This window comes from Pongo pygmaeus, chromosome 7 (genome assembly GCF_028885625.2).
Source record: "Pongo pygmaeus isolate AG05252 chromosome 7, NHGRI_mPonPyg2-v2.0_pri, whole genome shotgun sequence".
Classification (NCBI taxonomy): domain Eukaryota; kingdom Metazoa; phylum Chordata; class Mammalia; order Primates; family Hominidae; genus Pongo; species Pongo pygmaeus.
This window is the reverse complement of record NC_072380.2, coordinates 6,433,099-6,452,669: the sequence shown is the minus strand read 5'-3', so window position 1 is coordinate 6,452,669 and position 19,571 is coordinate 6,433,099. Positions and strand designations below refer to the sequence as shown.

Genomic DNA, 19,571 nt, shown 5'->3' with positions numbered 1-19,571 from the left:
TCAAGTACAATTGCACGTTTCTGGCTTGAGCTTCGATGAAGACCAGACAGCTGGTGTGAAGGAAGGATGGACATGCACCAGGAGAGGCAGCGGGAGGGCTGAGCATGAAACAAATGATGCAGGCCATGTTTCTGGAAAATTATGTGGCAGCACTATGTGGGCTAACTGTTCTACCCAGTTCTGTCGCATTATCATCACAGATTTAAAATAAATCTTGGCCGGGTGTGGTGGCTCACGCCTGTAATCCCAGCACTTTGGGAGGCTGAGGCGGGCAGATCATGAGGTCAAGAGTTTGAGATCATCCTGGCCAACATGGTGAAACTCTGTTTCTACTAAAAATACAAAAATTAGCTGGGCGTGGTGGTGCGCCCCTGTAGTCCCAGCTACTCGGGAGGCTGAGGCAGGAGGATTGCTTGAACCCGGGAGGTGGAGGTTGTAGTGAGCCAAGATCACACCACTGCACTCCAGCCTGGCGACAGAGCAAGACTCCATCTCAAAAAAATAAATAAAATAAATCTCGACAATTCTATTTGAATAATTTCAAAACACAGAATAGAGAATTTGTGACACAGTAACACAGATTAAAACAAAGAAAACAAAAACTAGAGGAATTAATGCTTCCTATTTCTAGTGACCATAATTGCTTATCTGTAGCAATGGTGTGTCAGAATTACTAGGAAATACTGAATTTAGAGGACAGTGAAAAAGGCAAAGGAGAAATACCAAAAACATACAAAATATCCTAATGTTTCATAATATTCTTTTTTTTTCTTTTCTTTTTTTGAGTTGGAGTCTTGCTCTGTCTCCCAGGCTGGAGTGTAGTGGTGCAATCTCAGCTCACTGCAAGCTCTGCCTCCCAGGTTCACGACATTCTCCTGCCTCAGCCTCAGGAGTAGCTGGGACTACAGGCGCCCGCCACCACAACCAGCTAATTTTTTTGTATATTTAGTAGAGACAGGGTTTCACCATGTTAGCCAGGATGGTCTCGATCTTCTGACCTCGTGATCCGCCCGCCTCAGCCTCCCAAAGTGCTGGGATTACAGGCGTGAGCCACCGTGCCCAGCCCATAATATTCTTATATATAAAAATATTATTTAAGAATATATATACATAAGAATACATATTTTTTTTCTAAGACATCTTGTTATAGAACATAATATTCTGAAGTATTTTCCCAAATCACTAAAAGAATGTATCATCTAAGATTTGCCTATTCTGGGTAACAAAACAAAAAGGCTAATTAGGTAAAAATATGAAGTTATATACAAAGAAGAAATAAATAGGTATTTATTTCAATAAGGCTTATTAGCCAAAGTTTGCTTTTCTTCTGAAATCATTCCTGAAAATGAAAAGTTCGACCACCTTGATGAATGGTTAAGACTGTGGTCGATTAGCTCAGCTGCATGGCTCTATTATGGCTCCCAGTCAAGTCTCCCGCAGGCTCCTGACATTTTGTTTTCTCCTTCCTAGAGTAAAGTTATCATAGTCTTCATCAGCTCTCTCATCCTGAACCCCACTAGTCATCATGCAAATTAAACAAGGTGTATGGACACAAATGCAAAGAACTGTATTATATTTCTTAGCTTACCTAGACTTGTTTTTTGCCGTTGTAGCTCTTTAGCCATTTTCTCAAATTTCTTCTGAAATCTCTTATCATTTTCTGGTGTTTTAAAATTAAAATCTTTGGGCTGCATACATTTACGCTGTGCAAAAAGAACACAAAAATTAATGCTGTATTGCAACTGCTTAAGACAGGAGAAAAAGCCCTTTCGCATACATTTCTGATACCTTTTATAACATCAGTAATAAAAACTTCTGAAAGAGGTGTTTCTTGCACTGTATGTGAATTGGCAATATTTATTTTTTTGTGCAGTTATAAAGAAAATGGACAGAATTTAAAAGACTGTATAAAAGGCTCTGTATTATGCTTTGTGAGAAATTTTCATGATCCTAGCATTCTTAGTTTCCATGAAAGTTTTTAGCCAGTCTCTTTCAATTTTTTGCTATTGTTACCACCAAACCAGCCCAATCTAGTTCAACTTTGTGTATCAAAATGGTGAACTGTTTAATTGCCATGGCCCCCGAAGTTGCAAGTTACGTCACTTGAGCATGCCCAGGTAAACCAAGCATGTAACCATGGGCAGAACCTGAGCACTTAGACCAAGGAACGGGGCCAAATTAAGGAGTAAACACCTGACGGCATAATCCATGATCCAATCAGATTGAGCCCTGGCATCACCTTGTGACACAACCCAGTCAGATGACACCTCCCAGCATCACCTCGTTGCAAGATCCAATCAGATCACACTTTATTTTCTCTGTCTATGAAACTGCCTGAGCCCCTATCTCAGGGAGGCAAATTTGAGCATTTCCTCCCGTCTCCTTGCCAGGCAACTTGCAATAAAGCCTTTCTTCTCTCAAAAGCAAGTGGCATGATCTTGGACTCTATGTGGGTTGGGCAGCAAGCCCATTGCCTGCTTGGTAGCACTATTCTCACATCATCCTCCCTGCAAGACCATGATGCAGTAATAAAACAATTTCTATTTTATAATTACCAAAGAAAAGAACCATTATTATTCTTGCCCTACTGTCATTAAATCACAGTAACTCCAATCAGCCAGTAAAACCCAAAAACCGCAACTACACTCACAAACACATGAAACCCCAGGCTGATATCCACAGGAAGGTCTCGGGTTAACTCTACTCTTACCATCCTCAGAGAGGGGAAATGTTTCTTTGAAACACACCTGACATTCCCAGCCTTACCCACATTCTGTTCTTGGAACTGCCCATTGACTTCCCGTCTTTAGCCTGGCCATCAGCACAAATACACATACTGAACTTCACATCGATTTTACTTACTAACACTTTTATGCCTGACTTCTTTCTTATAGGACCCCAGGGAAATTTAAGTCGTCTGTCTAGGTTCCTTGGTTTTCAGCTTGAAGCTACCAGCCCATATTTGCTTACATGGGTAGCTAGCTACCCACGTAAAAGCTAACTTCTTTTGCTCCAGTCTTATAGAAAGAACTTCTTTCAGCTATTCAAGGCTAATGTCTATACTGGGGATCTTGCTCTGTTAGTTATTCACTCATTTATTGACAAAAAACATGACTATATGTCAGGCGCTGGTCTTGCAACCTAGAAAGATCCTTGTCATCATGGAGATGGCATGCTGGGAAGGAATGACAGAAAATAAACATAATAAATAAGTAAATTGTATGTGTCTTGGGAGGTTCATTTCAACAGGCTTGGAACCGGCCTGCACTGCTTTCACTAAAGTACCTGCATGACACAAAATGTAATAATTAGACAGTGATGCTTTATAGCCACAGGTCCGGGAAGTTTGGGGACAGATTGTGCTGGCCTGTCAACATTGTTTACGATTAGTGAGATGAAGGATTTGCCTGGAGGCTCTGCCAGTGGGGCTGGTTCATATAGGCTCAGGGCCAGCAGCATACAAGAAGACACTCCACCTTGTGCTCCCTGGTTCTCAGGTACTGTGCAGATTGGACACATTGTTATTTTGGGGTCCTGTGAATCTTCTCTACCAAGTGTATTCCATCAAACTGCCCATATTACTACAGTGTGTTAGGAGGAGCCAGTCAGCACTGCAGATGAAAAGAGACTTGCATAGTTGGCGCATGTGGGAAGGAATTGCTGGTATAAACAAGGGTGGCAGGATAGGTCTCACAGAGAAAGTAACATCTGCACAAAGCCAGAGAGGCTGGAAAACGGGTCATGTTTATGAATTTTAGGGGAAGAATGTTCCAGACAGAGGGAACACATAACGCAATGGCTCTGAAACAGAAACACGATTTGCACGCTTGAGGAACAGCAAGCTGGGTAGGCAGGCAGCAGACAGGGTGAGGGGGAGACAGATGCACAGAACCTTCTCAAGGACCCACAAGAATAAGGCCTCGAGTCGGGTTTAATTTGTAATTACATTTGGAAAAGAGAAGGAAAAGGAAGGTTTTTAGACACGAAAATTAAAGTGGTAAAGTGTATGAGCAGTTATTAATGCTTCAGATTAGGAAAAATTTAAAAGATTAGTAATATCCAATATTGGTCAGAGTATCAAGAAATAGGTTTTTGTTTTTGAGACAGAGTCTTGCTGTGACCCAGGCTGGAGTGCAGTGGCGCGATCTGGGCTCACTGCAACCTCCACCTCCTGGGTTCAAGCAATTCTCCTGCCTCAGCCTCCTGAGTTGCTGGGATTACAGGTGTGCACCAGCAGGTCCGGCTAATTTTTGTATTTTTAGTAGAGATGGGGTTTCACCATGTTGGCCAGGCTGGTCTCAAACTCCTGGCCTCAACTGATTTGCCCGCCTCGGCCTCCTGAAGTGCTGGGATTACAGGTGTGAGCCACCGTATCTGGCCAAGAAATAGGTCATCTTGTATATGACTGGTGGAACTGTTAAAATCAAAATGTGTATGTATTCTGAGCCAGTAATTTTATCTCTAGATATCTGACTTGGAGAAATAAACTCAAATATGTGGCATAAGTAATATACTTAGCAAAAACTGACAGTGACTAAAAGTACATGAATACTGGAAAAACACAGTGACAACGTATAATGCAATACAGAAAACTGAATAGAGTCAAAGCTACTGACATGAAATGGTCAAAACCATATTGTTAATTGGGGAAGAGAAGGTAACTCACCAAATGATACACATAAGATAGCAGAGCCCCTTCACGTCAAGCATGCATGTGTGAGTGTGTACATGTGTGTAATGTACTGAAGAAATGCCACCCAGGATACTCATCAAATTGAAAGCTGCTTACTTTGAGGGAGGGCAATCAAAGAGATGTCTGTGTTTACTAAATGTTTTACAATGAAAATATGCATGTACTACTGATGTGTTTTTACAATAAACACTTGATTTTAGCATGTCACAGGGAGTCCAGAGACTGCTGAACACTTGTTCACCTATAATCAGGTAAGACTGAAGCAGTTCATCCATCACTGCATGGACAAACTATGGCTTGTCTGAGATGAAATGTAATGAAGAAATATCATTTACTATTTTCAGGAAATGTGAAGTCCACAGTTATTTCTCCTCTAGTCTACAGGAAATGTAGTTCAGTTTGGAGAAAGTCATCAAATCCTCCCTCTAACAGAGAATCTCATGTGAAAACAAACTGGCTGTGATGTTTCAGGGTAAAGTATCCTCAGATAAAGAAATCACAATTAGAACTTTTAAATAATAGAAAGCTGAAAAGGCTGTGGTTAAAATGTGAATTCAATCTCAAATGAAAGCAATGTCTTTAACTCTGCAGTTTGCCCTCTGTATCTGCAAGTTCCAGATCTGTGGATTCAACCAGTCGCGATTGGAAATATTCAAAAGAAAAAAAAATTAACACAAATTAAAAAAAAAATACAGTGTAACAACTATTTACAAAGCATTCACATTGTATTAGGTATTTTAAGTAATCCAGAAATTACTTAAAGTACATGGGAGGAGCCAGGTGCAGTGGCTCACGCCCGTAATCCCAATTGGGAGGTTGAGGCAGGAGAATCACTTGGGGCCAGGAGTTTGAGACTAGCTTGGGCAACATAGAAAGACCCTGTCTCTACAAACAATTTTTTCTTAAGTATACGGGAGGATTTGTGTAGGTTACATGCAAATACTATGGCATTTTATATAAGGGACTTGAGCATCAGTGGATTTTGGTACCTGTGGGAGTCCCGGAACTGATCCTCTATGGATACTGAAGGACAACTGTATTTGTACAGCAGATTTTCCTAATAAATGACTTTGCACACGGATGTAGGTCCGTCGGACTTTTGAGATTTATCTGGCTAAACAGAATGCAGGTATTTTGACTACAGATATAACAAACTTCATTCTGAAGTAATTACCAAAGCACTTAAATGTTTGCTTGTCTCTTGGCACCTTTTAGTTTTCCCATGGCCGACCACAGTCTTTTCCATTTCCTACAAATGCTATCGAAGAAGTCATAGGATAAAATAATCTCTGTAATTCACTAAAAAATGCTATGTGAAAAGAACAATATCATCAATAGCATATTTAAGACAACTCTTGAATATATTTCTAGAAGTCTTATTTTCTAGAAGTAAAAAATAAAAATGAATAAATTCCCAATTGCCATTATCTACATTGAAATCATGTACTTACTTTTTTTTTAATTAGGCTTGGTAAGTGTTCATTCGTATTAGCTGCAGGGAACAATGATTCATCAATGTGTGCTCCAGCTGTCCTGCATCTGTATAATTAAATTAAGGTAGTCTAATGAGTATTTGTTTCTATTATACATTGACACAGCACTAAATCTGCACATGTATTAGCAATTTAAGAAATCCATACCTAGGTCATTTTAACAGACATTTAAAAAATAAATACAACAGCAAATACAAAAGTCAGTATAAATCAAACTTCCCCAAATCGTCTCTATCTGGTATTTAAGTATAATAGAAGCAAGAGGCAGGTAAAGGAAGTACAATTTTTATGCAACAATTTTTGACTTGTAGCATACTTCAAAATTATTAGTGCATGGTACTCATAAAGCTATGAGTAAATGCTATTAAATGGATCATTTAATAGTAAACAGGCCATAAAACAGACAATTTAGAGGTAGAAGGGATGTAAAGATATTGAAGTCAGAGGACATCCATCTCTTTCCTCCAAAATTGGGTTGTCCTTTTTGTGTTTCTGTCCAGACACCACCATCAGCCCCAAGGCCTGGGTGTGTAACCAATGTTTCGCATTGCCAAGCCTCCTCCTCCTGCCCTGTGGACACACCTGCCATTTCTCCTGTCCAGCTTCGTATCTCTGGATTCCTGTGACCCTTATCTCCTCTTAGCATTCTGTCACTCAAGTCTAAATAATTATGATTTTCTAAATGATCTCCTGCCCTACTGTTTGTTTCTCCTCTACTAATTCACTCATACATTACTGAAATATTAATCTTAAATTTCTTCCCAACCCAGATAAAAACCTTCTGTCACTCCTATGTTTACAGCATATTCTCACTCATCTGCTGTTTAAGTGTTTTTATAATAAGTCCTCTACTCACCTCTCCAACTATCCCTCACAGGCCTATCACCGTTCAACATCTAACACACAAACAGTTGTTTGAAAAAATAAAGTATACTGCAATAAAAAACACATATCCATATTGATATAGAAATTTCTACAAAATATATTAGGAATGAAGGAAGTTTCAGAAATATGTGCCTCTGCATGGTACAGTATGGTCTACGCAGTGTGGTAAGTGACACTAGGGTAGTGAATCTCATCCTGGCGTCCCTGACCCCCTTCTGAGGGTGTGCAAAGTCAATACTATCTTTATAACAACACTAACATGTGATTTTCCTTTCTCATCTCGCGTTATCTCCTCAGTATACAATGCAGTGGAGTTTTCAGAAGCAAAATGACATGCGGTATCCCAATACACTGAATGCAGAGGCAGATATGAGAAGGCAACTGTCTTCTATTAAGCCAGGCATCAGAGAAATCTGCAAAAATGTACAAATTTAAAAAAGAATATGGTGCAGTAATTGTAACAAGAGAAGTACAACCAGGCAGAAAAGCAGCAAAAAGTTGCATAATGAGTATGGTTCAGAGAAAGCTTCAGGTCAGGGATGATCACCAGACTCAACTCTGACAAGGAGGCAGATGTGGGAGGACACAGATCTTCCATCTGGAAGCAGAGCATAGACTCAAGCACAGTGCAGCAAACAGGGTGACCTTTTTGGGAAAACATACGCCATTTGTATGACTGAGTGAATGAATACAAGTTAGGAGACTAGCAACAAAAAAAGAATTCACATGATTCCAAGGGTTGTACTTTCTAAGCTAATGAGCTTGGACCCCGTCCTGTGGGCTCTGGGGCATGGGGACAGGTGTGAGGGACAGGTCGTGGGCAGATCACTGGTCCAGGACAAGGAGGCCAGTCAGGGACTACTGCAATAACTGTGGCAGGAGACGCTAAAGATTCAGCAAAGGCAGCTGGGGACTAAGATGGGGAGGGGGAATCCTTAACTGAATAATATTTAGACAATAAAAATGGAAGGTTTTTGACCTCTGGTTAAATCTGGTGGACTGAGCGCACATGCTTTTCTCTTGACCCCCAAAACCCCAATAAAATGATAGTAAAGGAAAACAAAAAGACATAAACCAAAAAAAATAAAGAGTAGATAAGAGCTGTCTGGGGAACTGAAATCAAACAAATAAAAAAAAAAAAAAAAAAAAAGGGAAACCGAAGCCTGGCAGCTGGGGCAGGGGAGGAGTCCATCTGGAGCTCAGAACCTAGAGCTCAGAACTGCTCAAGGGCAGGAGGTGCAGGTGAAGCCAGAGCAGTCAGGGGTGAGGCAGGGGGCAAAGGACAGCAGGCCAAGTGCAGAGGGCAGAGGGTGGAAGGCTGAAAAGAGGCAGCAACTCTCCTTCTCTCCGGTGCCCAGTCACTGCCACCCAGTGCCCAATGGGGGCACTAGGTCCATGTTCAGATAACTGGAGCCTGAGAAGCTCTGGACTCAAAGGACACCAGGCCAAGCTCAGGGAAAACAAAAAGTTTTCCATGAAAGGAAATATATTCATGGTTCACTCTGAGATTCAGCCTAACACACAACTTCCACAGTCATAATGATGTAAACATAAACTACTGATTTAACCAAAATGTATCATGTACACTGCAATCAAGAGTGGAAAGAGCCTGCACATGAATGTGTCCATGCAAACAGCAGATGCATGTATGTGGGAGTGGGGTGCCCTCAGAGGGGCCGATTAAAAACGAAATTCTCACTTCCCTATCAGAAAGTCACTAGATAATATCTGAAACTGAAAGACAAAACAACAATACGGCCACAGTATTTAGAAATATGGAGATCACTGAACAGCTTATCTGCAGAAGCAGCCACATGTGTGAAAGGAGCTGCCTCTGGGGAACAGGAATTGACGGTGAAAAGGGTCAAGAAAGGGACCACTGTTTTTCATGATAAGCCTTGTAATATTTGGTTCTTCTCTGTGTGTGTTGGGGGGGGGGGGTGGGGGGAGGTGTGCGTGTGCGTGTCCATACAATGGAACATGATTCCACCATAAAAAGAAATGAAATTCTAATACAGATGACAACATGATGAACCTTGAAAACATCACGCCAGAGAAAGAAGCCAGACATGAAGACCATGTATCATATGATTCCGCTTATGTGAAATGTCCAGAAAAGGAAAATCCACAGAGAAAGAAAGTAGACTAGTGGCTGCCTTGGCTGGCGGGAGAATAGGGGATACGGCTAAGGGGTACAAATTTCATTCTGAGGTGATGAAAATGTTTTTAAATTGTGGTGACGGTTGCACAACTCTGTGAATACAGTCATATACCGCATAACAACCTTTTGGTCAATGATAGACCACATACACAACAGTGATCACATAAGATTACAATGGAGCTGAAAAACTCCTATCGCCTAGCAACATACTGATGTTCCTAACCCCGTGTAGGCCCAGGCTAATGTGTGTCTTTGTGTTCTAGTTGTTTTTTTTTTTTTTAAGTTTAAAAGTAAAAATTAAAATTAAAAAATAGAAAAAGCTGATAAAGATATAAGGTATTTTTATACTGCTGTACAATGTATTTTAAGGTATTACAAAAGAGTCAAAAAATTTAAAAAATTACAAAGTTTATCACGTAAAAAAGCTATAGTAAGGCCAAATAAAAAAAAAAATACAGTATATGAGAGGCGCGGTGGCTCACACCTGTAATCCCAGCACTTTGGGAGGCCGAGGCGGGAGATCAGGGGTTCAAGGCCATCATGGGGAAACCCCGTCTCTACTAAAAATGCAAAAATTAGCTGGGCATGGTGGCGCGTGCCTGTAATCCCAGCTACTCAGGAGGCTGAGGCAGGAGAATCGCTTGAACCCAGGAGGCAGAGGTTGCAGTGAGCCAAGATCGCGCCACTGCACTCCAGCCTGGGCGACAGAGCAAGATTCCATTTCAAAAAAAAAAAACACAGTATAATAACTATTTACGAAGCACTCATATTAGGTATTATAAATAACCTAGGTGTTTTTTTTTTTCTTCCCACCACAAGCAACAGAGATAGATTATTTACTTATGGGAGGAGACAGGTACAATAACTCCCATCTGTAATCCCAACATTTTGGGAGGCGGAGGTAGGAGGACTGTTTGAGGTCAGGAGCTGGAGACTAGCTGGGACAATGTAGCAAGAATGCCATCTCTACAAAAATAAAAATAAAAATAAATTAGCCAGGCATAGTGACACACGCCTGTAGTCCCGGCTCCTCAGGAAGCTGAGGCAGGAGGATTGCTTGAGCCTAGGAGGTTGAGGCTACAGTGAGCCATAATTGTGCCACTTCACTCCAGACTGGGAGACAAAGCAAGACCTTGTCTTTAAAAAAAAGTTATAGTATCAGTTAATACAGTTGCTCCAAAAAATATACATCCAGTGTAACCTAAGTGTATGACATGTATAAAGTCCACAGTAGTGTACAGTAGTAATGTCCTAGGCCTTCACATTCGCTCACCACTCACTCAACGACTCAACCACAGCAACTTCCAGTCTAGCGAGCTCAATTCATAGTAAACGCCCTATATAGGTGTACCATATTTTATCTTTTATACCATATTTTTACTGTACCTTTTCTATGTTTAAATATTTCAGAGACACAAATACTTACCAGTGTTTTACAACTGCACATGCTGTAGAGGTTTGTGCCTAGGAGCAATAGGTTGTGCCAGAGCCTAGGTGTGCAGTAGCTATGTCATGCAGGTGTGTGTTAATACACACTGTGATGTCTCCATAACAACAAAATCACCTATTCATTTCTCAGAAGGCATCCCTGTCGTTAAGCAATACCTGACCGTATATTTAAAATCCCTGAATTGTACACTTTAATTGGGCAAATTGTGTAGCATATGAATTAGATCTTAAAACAATGTTGGAAAAAGAAAAACCACGAAATACCACTACACATCTGCTTGAATGGCTAAAATTCAAAAGATGGATAAATTACAAGTATCGGTGAAGATGTGGAGTGAACGGAACCCTCACACACTGCTGGTGGGAATATACAGTGCCATAACCGCCTTGGAAAAGTTTGGGTAATGACCCAAGAGAAATGAAAGCATACAAAGACACAAATGTAAATGTCCATTGTAACTTTATTCATAATAACCTAAAATGGCAAACTAGCCCAATCTCCATCAACTGGTGGCACCAAGCTACATGCCTGCAATAGAATACTACTCAGCTATAAAAGGAAGTGAAACCACTGCTACAAACAACACGGACAAATCGCAAAAACATCACCTTCAGTGAAAGAAGTCAGGCACAAAACAGTACACACTGGATGATTCCACTGATCTGAAGCTGCAGAATTGGTGACACTGATCTTTAATGACAGAAACCAGATCTGTGGCCGCCCTGGGGTGGGAGGAGGGGGCAAGGGAGGCCGACAGCAAACGGACACGAGGGAGACTTTGGGGTGATGAAAATGCTCTGTATTTTGGTTGTGGTGGTGACACAGGTATACACATTTATCAAAACTCCATGAATGTACACTTAAAATGGGCCCGTTTTATTTTATGTAAATGTTTTTATAAAGCTGATTTTAAAAAAACAAACCAACTATCTGAGCCTACAATAATGGGGTGAGCAGAATGCTGTATCTAATGAAAGTGATGGGAAAGGGAGGCGGGGTGGAAGAGAACGAGAAAGGAAATGCTTTTTAGGTGTGCTTCTTTTTAAAAAGTCCCCTTAATTACCAATTTTAAGCATGAGAAGTTTTTAGCAGCTTCTTCTTACTCAAGCAAAATGTCACTGATTTACCACTATTATGCCTAAGGGAACAGCAAAAGGGGTTTTGCTGAGATGCATCTGAGGTGGCTGAGATGCATCTGGATGAAAGACGTGGAGGAGACCCTAGATAATCGTGTTATCAAATACACAGTATTAAGATCACCACCATCATCAGGACAAAGATCAGCCAGCTCATGAGAAGCCTCAAACCAACCATGCTGGAAAAGCCACTACCATTGCCTCCTATTGCACAACACAGAAAACCCAGGAGCACAGAAGATCATTTGCCAAAGTTTACAAAACCAGTAAGTATCCTTTAAGTTAGCAGTTTAAGGAAGAGCTTGATTCAACCCAGTAAAACGTGTGCGTGGCATAGGTTCTACAGTTGTGGAAGATGTGTTCTGTTCCTTTGGGATAAGCTTCCCAACCGCATATCCTTCAGAGTGATAAGATGTAAGGTGCACAGAGATGCTCTCCCTGAATTTCATCTACCTGGGTGTAACTATCATCACTCACTATGAAGAAGTAAGTGGCACTTACTGCTGGTAATGCTGTTCTGCATGCCAACAGCTATGCTTTAGCACACGTGGTAATACACTAAAGCTGCTACACTGAAACCCACGTTTACCAGGGGTCCAACCAAAATCTACTGAGCAGACAAAAAAGCTTCCAATTAGATTTCTATGTTTCTTCAGAAATGTAAAATGATAACATTATCCCACCACCTAGTGGTGAAAACGAAAAGTGTTTCAAGAGATGTCTCTAAACAGAGAACCAACTATTTGACCTGCTGCTGCCTCAGAGCCAATAGAAATCAAAGCAGCAACATTCTCCTTGGGAAGCCCTGCTGTGATGAGCTTGTTCTCCCCAGACAGCAGATTCACTCCAGCACTTCCCACAGCACACCTGCCAGGTCGGCCAGGAACCACCGACTCCCACTCTACCCTTAGGACGATGCCTTCACCTGGGCCAATCCTGCAGCCTTTATACTACTCTCGGGCCAAACTGCCCAGCACCAGTATCTTATTCTCTAGGCCCAGTCAATAAGTCAATTCAGGAAAAGTACGTCAATCTTTTACGTAGACGGCACTGTGTTAGCGAGGTAAAAAAGTGAATGGCATCTCTTTGAAGATTCCAGCCGCAAAGCACACAATCCTTCACATGTGTCCCTGTCGCACAAGGAAGAACACAGGAGATTCAGAGAAGTCTGCGCAATAGTGCTCTGCCAGCAGAGAGAGCACTTCTGTGGTCTAGCACTAAATAACCATAGCAAGTTAACTCAGGAGCTGCTGGAGGAACCTTGAGCCCAGCAGTTGAGTAATTCGCCCAGTCCCAAATGGCTACACATCCACTGTTACACACTGATGTGACATCAGGAGGACACATCAGACCGTCCCAAACTGAGGGATGTTCCTATCACTGGTCAGTGACCTTAAACAGTGTCAAAGTCACAGAAGCCAGTGAAAGACTAAGGAATGGCTGCAGGGTGAGAAGGCTGAGGAGGCGAGAAGTGGAGCTGGCTGCTGGTAGGATAGGAATGGAGTCTGAGGATTCCAGAAGGAAGGGAGCTGTGGTAAGCCCCTAATGTCAGCCTGTGTTGTGCTTATGCAGGAATATGTCCCTGTTTCTAGCAAACACTAAATGCAGGGGGTGACGGCCTTTGGTCAGCAACCAACTCTCAGCCTAGCAAGGACAAAGCCTGTGAACCGTATTCCCAACCTAGCTGTTAGTTTGCAGTTGTTTAAAAATGATAAACTTTCTTCAACAGAATTTAGAGTGGGGGCCAAGCTGACCTTTATTTCACCTTTATGTATTCTTTCTTCAAGGTAAAAATTTCTACATCCAAAGGAAATGTCAGAATTTTATCAATTGCCATCTGATCTTAAAATGAACACTCCCAGAAGGAACCCAACAGAATGGGATTCTAGTGACACCTAGTGACCTTATGAAGTTAATGTTCACATTTTCAGTGGAAACCATGAGCCACTACATTGGAAAGGCAGGCAGTTCACCAAGAAAGGACAGACGTGACATAAAAACTGCAGGTCAGTTTGGCTCTTATCTCTATGTTCTGTTGAAGAAAATTCAAGCTTACTAAAAGTCAGAGAAATGCAAATAAAAACAGTATTATTTTTCTTCTACAAATTATAAAAGATTAAAAGAACTGATAACTCACAACATAAGCAAAGGTATTGGGAAACAGGCATTTTTTGTTAATTCCAGAAAGAATGGAAAGCAGTACACTCCTTCCAGAAGGTAATTTGGCAGCATCTGTCATATTTAAATATGTAAACTCTCTGAAATGAACAGCCCACTTTTGGGATTTAAACCTATGGAAAGATTTATCACCTGCAAAAGGTAATATATACTCTAGAAGCTCAATGCTGTAATATTTCTAATTAAAAAAATAAGAAATGAAAAACTTCAATCATCAATAGGACACTGGTTACATAAATTACTGGACAGCTACTACAAAAGATTCTTATATATATAAAGTGGGATGTATCTGCATGTACAGGCAAAAAATGTCCTGTAATAAAAAGTTAACTAAAGAAGTATATGGGCCGGGCGCAGGGGCTCACGCCAGTAATCCCAGCACTTTGGGAGGCCGAGGCAGGCGGATCACAAGGTCAGGAGATGGAAACCATCCTGGCTAACACAGTGAAACCCCGCCTCTACTAAAAATACAAAAAAATTAGCCGGGCGTGGTGGCGGGCGTCTGTAGTCCCAGCTACTCGGGAGGCTGAGGCAGGAGAATGCAGTGAGCCAAGATTGCACCACTGCACTCCAGCCTGGGCGACAGAGCGAGACTCAGTTTCAAAAAGAAAAAAAAAAGAAAAATGCCAAAAGATTAGGTTCACTTTTGAGCTTTTGAGGACCTTAGAAGTTTGCTTTTGCCAGGCATGGTGGCTCATATCTGTAATCCTAGCACTTTGGGAGGCCAAGGTGGGCGGATCACCTGAGGTCAGGAGTTAAACCAGCCTAGCCAACATGGTGAAACCCTGTCTCTCCTAAAAATATAAAAATTGGCCGGGCACAGTGGCTCACGCCTGTAATCCCAGCACTTTGGGAGACTGAGGAGGGCGGATCACAAGGTCAGGAGATCGAGACCATCCTGGCTAACACAGTGCAACCCCGTCTATACTAAAAACACAAAAAATTAACTGGGTGTGGTGGCGGGCTCCTGTAGTCCCAGTTACTCAGGAAGCTGAGACAGGAGAATGGCATGAACCCGGGAGGCAGACCTTGCAGTAAGCCGAGATCGTGTCACTGCACTCCAGCCTGGGCAACAGAGTGAGACTCTGCCTAAAAAAAAAAAAAAAAAAAAAAAATATATATATATATATATATATATATATGTGTGTGTGTAATTAGCCAGGCATGGTAGTACGTACCTATAGCCCCAGCTACTCGGGAGGCTGAGGCAGAATTGCTTGAACCCAGGAGGCGGAGGTTGCAGTAAGCCGAGATCACGCCACTGCACTACAGCTTGGGCAAGAGTGTGAGACTGTCTCCAGGAAAAAAAAAAAAAAAGTTTGTTTTTGGATAATGAAGTTACAAGTATTATGGAGTCTGCATAAGCCCCTTGAGAAAGAGGCTGGGGTTAGTAGTGGTGGGCAGCAATAGAGAGAGAGAAAGGGGATAGAGAATGAACGGGGGGCGGGGGTAGTCAGGGGCTGGGCCAACAAAGCAGAGTAAGAACCCCTAACTCTCAGCAGAACACACTACCAGTGACCACCCCCATTGCAGGGTTAGCTGAGAGGCCTTATTAGGTACAGAAATGGCTACTATTTTAATTTTGTCCATGCATCTCCATTTACTTCAAGCTTCTAGTAAAGGTCTCTGTTTCTGCACTCTCCCCTCCACATTTCTACACAACTTTTAAAATGTAGTTTTTTTCAAGTCATTTTCCCCCATGATATTTTCTCTAGTATCTCTATGCCACTTAACTAAATTTTCCTTTGTTCATAATTTGTTAGAACAAATATTTACTGAGCATCTACTATGAGCCAGATGAATGTTAGATTTACTGGAAACACAACCATAAATAAGACAGACAGGTAGCTGCTCTTGGAGTCCCCATTACAATAGAAAGACCAAATGCATGATTAGATACACAGACAGATAAAGCAGTCAAATGAACAAAATAAGTTTTAATAGTACACACAGGAAAAAAGGAGTTGAGATAGAGAATAACAAAGAGGACTTGAACTGTGAACTGGGGACAGAGGAAGCTCTTCTGATAAAGCGACCTTGCAATGCAACATGTATAAAGGAGCTGACTACAAAACTGGGTTTAGAATCAGGAAGAGGGGGCAGAGTTCTCAGCACAGGCCAAGAACTAAAGGCAGAAAGAGTGTGGCCTTGGGGACCTGGAAGCCCAGAGCATTTGGAAGACGCAAACAAGGGAGAGGGGAGCAGCTGACATTGGAAGGGAAGGGGACCATCATGCAGCACACTGGACCTGGGTCAGCAAACTTCTGTAAAGGGGAAAGTAGTGAATGTCTTAGGCTTCGTGGGCCGTAAGGTCTCTGCCACAGGATCCAAATCTACAACTGTAGTACAGAGGCAGCCACTGACTACATCGTCAGATGAACATGCCTGTGTTCCAATAAAACGGTATTTATGGATACTAAAATTGAATTTTATATAATGTAAATATCATGAAATAGTAAACATTTGAATTTTTTTTTCTCTTAATTTAAAAACCATTCTTAGCTCATGGGCCATTAAAAAAAAATAAACAGGATGGCAGGGTGGATTTGGCCGGGGGATGATAGTTTGCCATTCCCTGCTATAGACCACTGAACTCTAAGCCATTTTATCAGAAGGATAAAGCTGATTTATGTGTTGAAGTATTACAGGTAGTTAGGCATAAGCCTGGCATGAGAGGGCTCTACCACCCACTAGGAATGTTGGGTGATAGCTCAACAATTATCACATTACGTCTCTAAAAGAGATAAATTGGCAGCCAGAGCCAGGGAGAGGCCATTTCCTGACAGTCCACACCTGTTGCGCTAAAGTGTTAACTGAATGCAGACGCCAGGGAGAGGCCATTTCCCGGGCATGCACATTAAGAGACAAAATGGCGGAGAAATGGGAAGAAAGCCTCAGATGGGCACGCATACAACTTCCTAAACAACCTGCCTGTGCTCAATTCCCGCACTGTGCATGCGGGCAGCCCACTCTAAGGGAAGAACTGGGGGAAAGGGCAAGCCTATAAATCCCAGGATCAAGGTTAAACATCAAATTAGACCTCCATGCCCGCCTGGGACTCTTCCCAGTGTACGTTCCTTTCTTTCCGTTCTGACGCCTTTTAAATAAACTTCTGCTCCTGCTCTGACACTTGCTTCGGTCTCTTCTTTTGCCTTATGCTCCTCCGTGGAATTCTTTCTTCTGAGGAGGCAAGAACTGAAGTTGCTGCAAACCCATACTTGTTTGCTGCCAGTAACTTGGATACCTTCCACTGGTAACAAAAGGGGTTACATTTGCTGATGTATAAGAAACAAAATGAAACAGACAGGCAGGAGGCTGCTACAGTAACTGAAGCAAGACATGATAGTTGTCTGGACTGTAACGGCAGAGATAAAGATCTATGAGAGATCGATTTTGAGATAAAAATCAATAAGCCATTTCAATGGACTCCATAAGAAGATGAGGTAGAGAAAACAATGATGGCTGCCTGATATTGAGTCTTACCCCATTCCCTCCCCGAAAAAAAGCAGAAAATAAAAAAGAAACTTAAATAAAAGACACATATGACCTACATTCTCACTGATACGGAGATAACAGTGCAAATTCAGATGACCTATAAGTAGAAAAATAATCCAATTCCAACACAGCTGCAAGTCTATGGATGCAGAAAGTTGGGGAGAATAGGCTTAAGACTCCATAAAAAGTAGTACAGTCTGGAGGACTTACATGAAGCACAGGTAAAAGAAGTCTCAGAAAGAGGACACCCAGCACAACTGCCACAACACAGAACCCATGCAGCTCACAGCACCCACTCCAGGGAAGGGGCCTGAATGGGAGCAAGACTAGGACAGGCAGGCTCTGAAAAGCATCAGTTCTGGGGGTAGTGGCAGCCCTTGAACCAATGGTAGTGAAAAAAAGAAGAAACTAAGAGAAAAACATTTAAGGATCCTACAGAAACAAAAGGCAAACGAGATACACGAGCCCCTCCCTTCTCCCTCCATCACCAGCATCACCTATAAAAGAAACTATGCAAGACAGCAGAACTGACAGAAGAGGATGCTCTGGCCAAACACCCGGCCTATACAATGAATGGAAATAGAATAGACTACATCCATTTTAAAAATCTATTTTAAAAAAAAACAAAGAAAAAGCAAATCATTTCAGCTGAGGAAAACCCATCACACTCCCTAAAATAAAAGCAAACACAAAACTGAAGAATATAACAAACCCCTTGAACTTGAATCAAATATTGTCAGCTGGGTGCAGTGGCTCACATCAGTAATCCCAGCACTTTGAGAGGCTGGAGTGAGTGGATCACTTGAGTCCAGCCTGGGCTACATAGTGAGATCCCATCTCTATAAAAAAATTCTTTAATGCCGTGTGTGGTGGCTCACACCTGTAATCCCAGCACTTTGGGAGGCCAAGGCAGGTGGATCACAACGTCAGGAGATCAAGACCATTCTGGCTAACACGGTAAAACCCCATCTCTACTAAAAATAAAAAAAAAAAAAAAAATTAGCCAGGCCTGGTGGTGGGCACCTGTAGTCCCAGCTACTCGGGAGGCTGAGGCAGAACGGCATGAACCTGGGAGACAGAGCTTACAGTGAGCCGAGATTGCACCACTGCACTAGGCCACAGAGCAGGACTCCATCTCAAAAAGAAAAAAGAAAAAAAATTTTTTTTAAATGGCTGGGCATGGTGGCACATGCCTACAGTCTCAGCCACTCGGGAGGGCTGGGGTGAGAGGACTGATTGAGCCTTAGAGGTCAAGGCTGCAGTAAGCTTCAACTGAGTCATTGCATTCCAGCCTGGGCAAAAGAGCAAGACCCTGTCTCCAAAAACCAAAAAACAGAGCAAGACCCTGTCTTCAAAAAACAAAAACAAATACTGTCAAATGAGTATTTGGGGTAAAAATGTGTGTGTGTGTGTGTGTGTGTGTGTGTTTGTGTGTATGTGTATATAAATATAAAAGGGTTGAAGTCAAAGCGGCTGAAATAAAAGATAGCTAAGCAGGCCCAACATCAACATAATTGGAGTCCCAGAAGAAAAGCAAAACAATGAAGCAGAATATTTAAAACTATAATCCCAGAAACTTTTGCAGAAATATAGACCCGAATCTGTTGAAAAGGCCAAGCCAGAACTGGAATGATCAATCCAAAACATATTACAGTAAAGCCATGAGTCTTAAAAAAAAAATCCTGGCCGGGCGCTGTGGCTCACGCCTATAATCCCAGTACTTTGGGAGGCTGAGGCGGGCAGATCATGAGGTCAGAAGATCGAGACCACCTGGCCAACATGGTGAAACCCCGTGTCCACTAAAAATACAAAAATTAGCTAGGCGTGGTGGCACGTGCCTGTGATCCCAGCTACTCGGGAGGCTGAGGCAGGAGAATCGCTGAACCAGGGAGTCGGAGGGTGCAGTGAGCACAGATCGCGCCACTGTACTCCAGCCTGGTGACACAGCGAGACTTCATCTAAAAAAAAAAAAGATAAAATAAAATAAAAAATATCCTTAAGGAGTCTCCAGGCAAAAAGATCAAATAATCTTGAAGGGAAAAAGAATTAGACTGGCCTCAGATGCTTCAAAAATAACATA

At 42.0% G+C, this 19,571-nt stretch overlaps 1 protein-coding gene across 5 annotated transcripts in view; it reads right to left on the bottom strand.

Annotated features, from left to right (window-relative positions):
* The window catches only part of MCPH1 (microcephalin 1), a 240,728-nt gene that overhangs the window by 208,793 nt on the left and 12,364 nt on the right, over window positions 1-19,571 (bottom strand). For 3 of the 5 annotated variants that reach the window (XM_063669328.1, XM_054499957.2, XM_063669330.1), the window contains exons 4-5: window positions 6,145-6,232; window positions 1,589-1,703 (exon numbers count right to left, since the gene is read on the bottom strand). In XM_063669328.1, coding sequence (XP_063525398.1) covers window positions 1,589-1,703; window positions 6,145-6,232 — 203 coding nt within the window. Of the gene's footprint in view, window positions 1-1,588; window positions 1,704-6,144; window positions 6,233-15,174; window positions 15,288-19,571 lie in introns of all 5 variants that reach the window. The other 2 variants (XM_063669329.1, XM_054499958.2) reach the window with 1 other exon arrangement.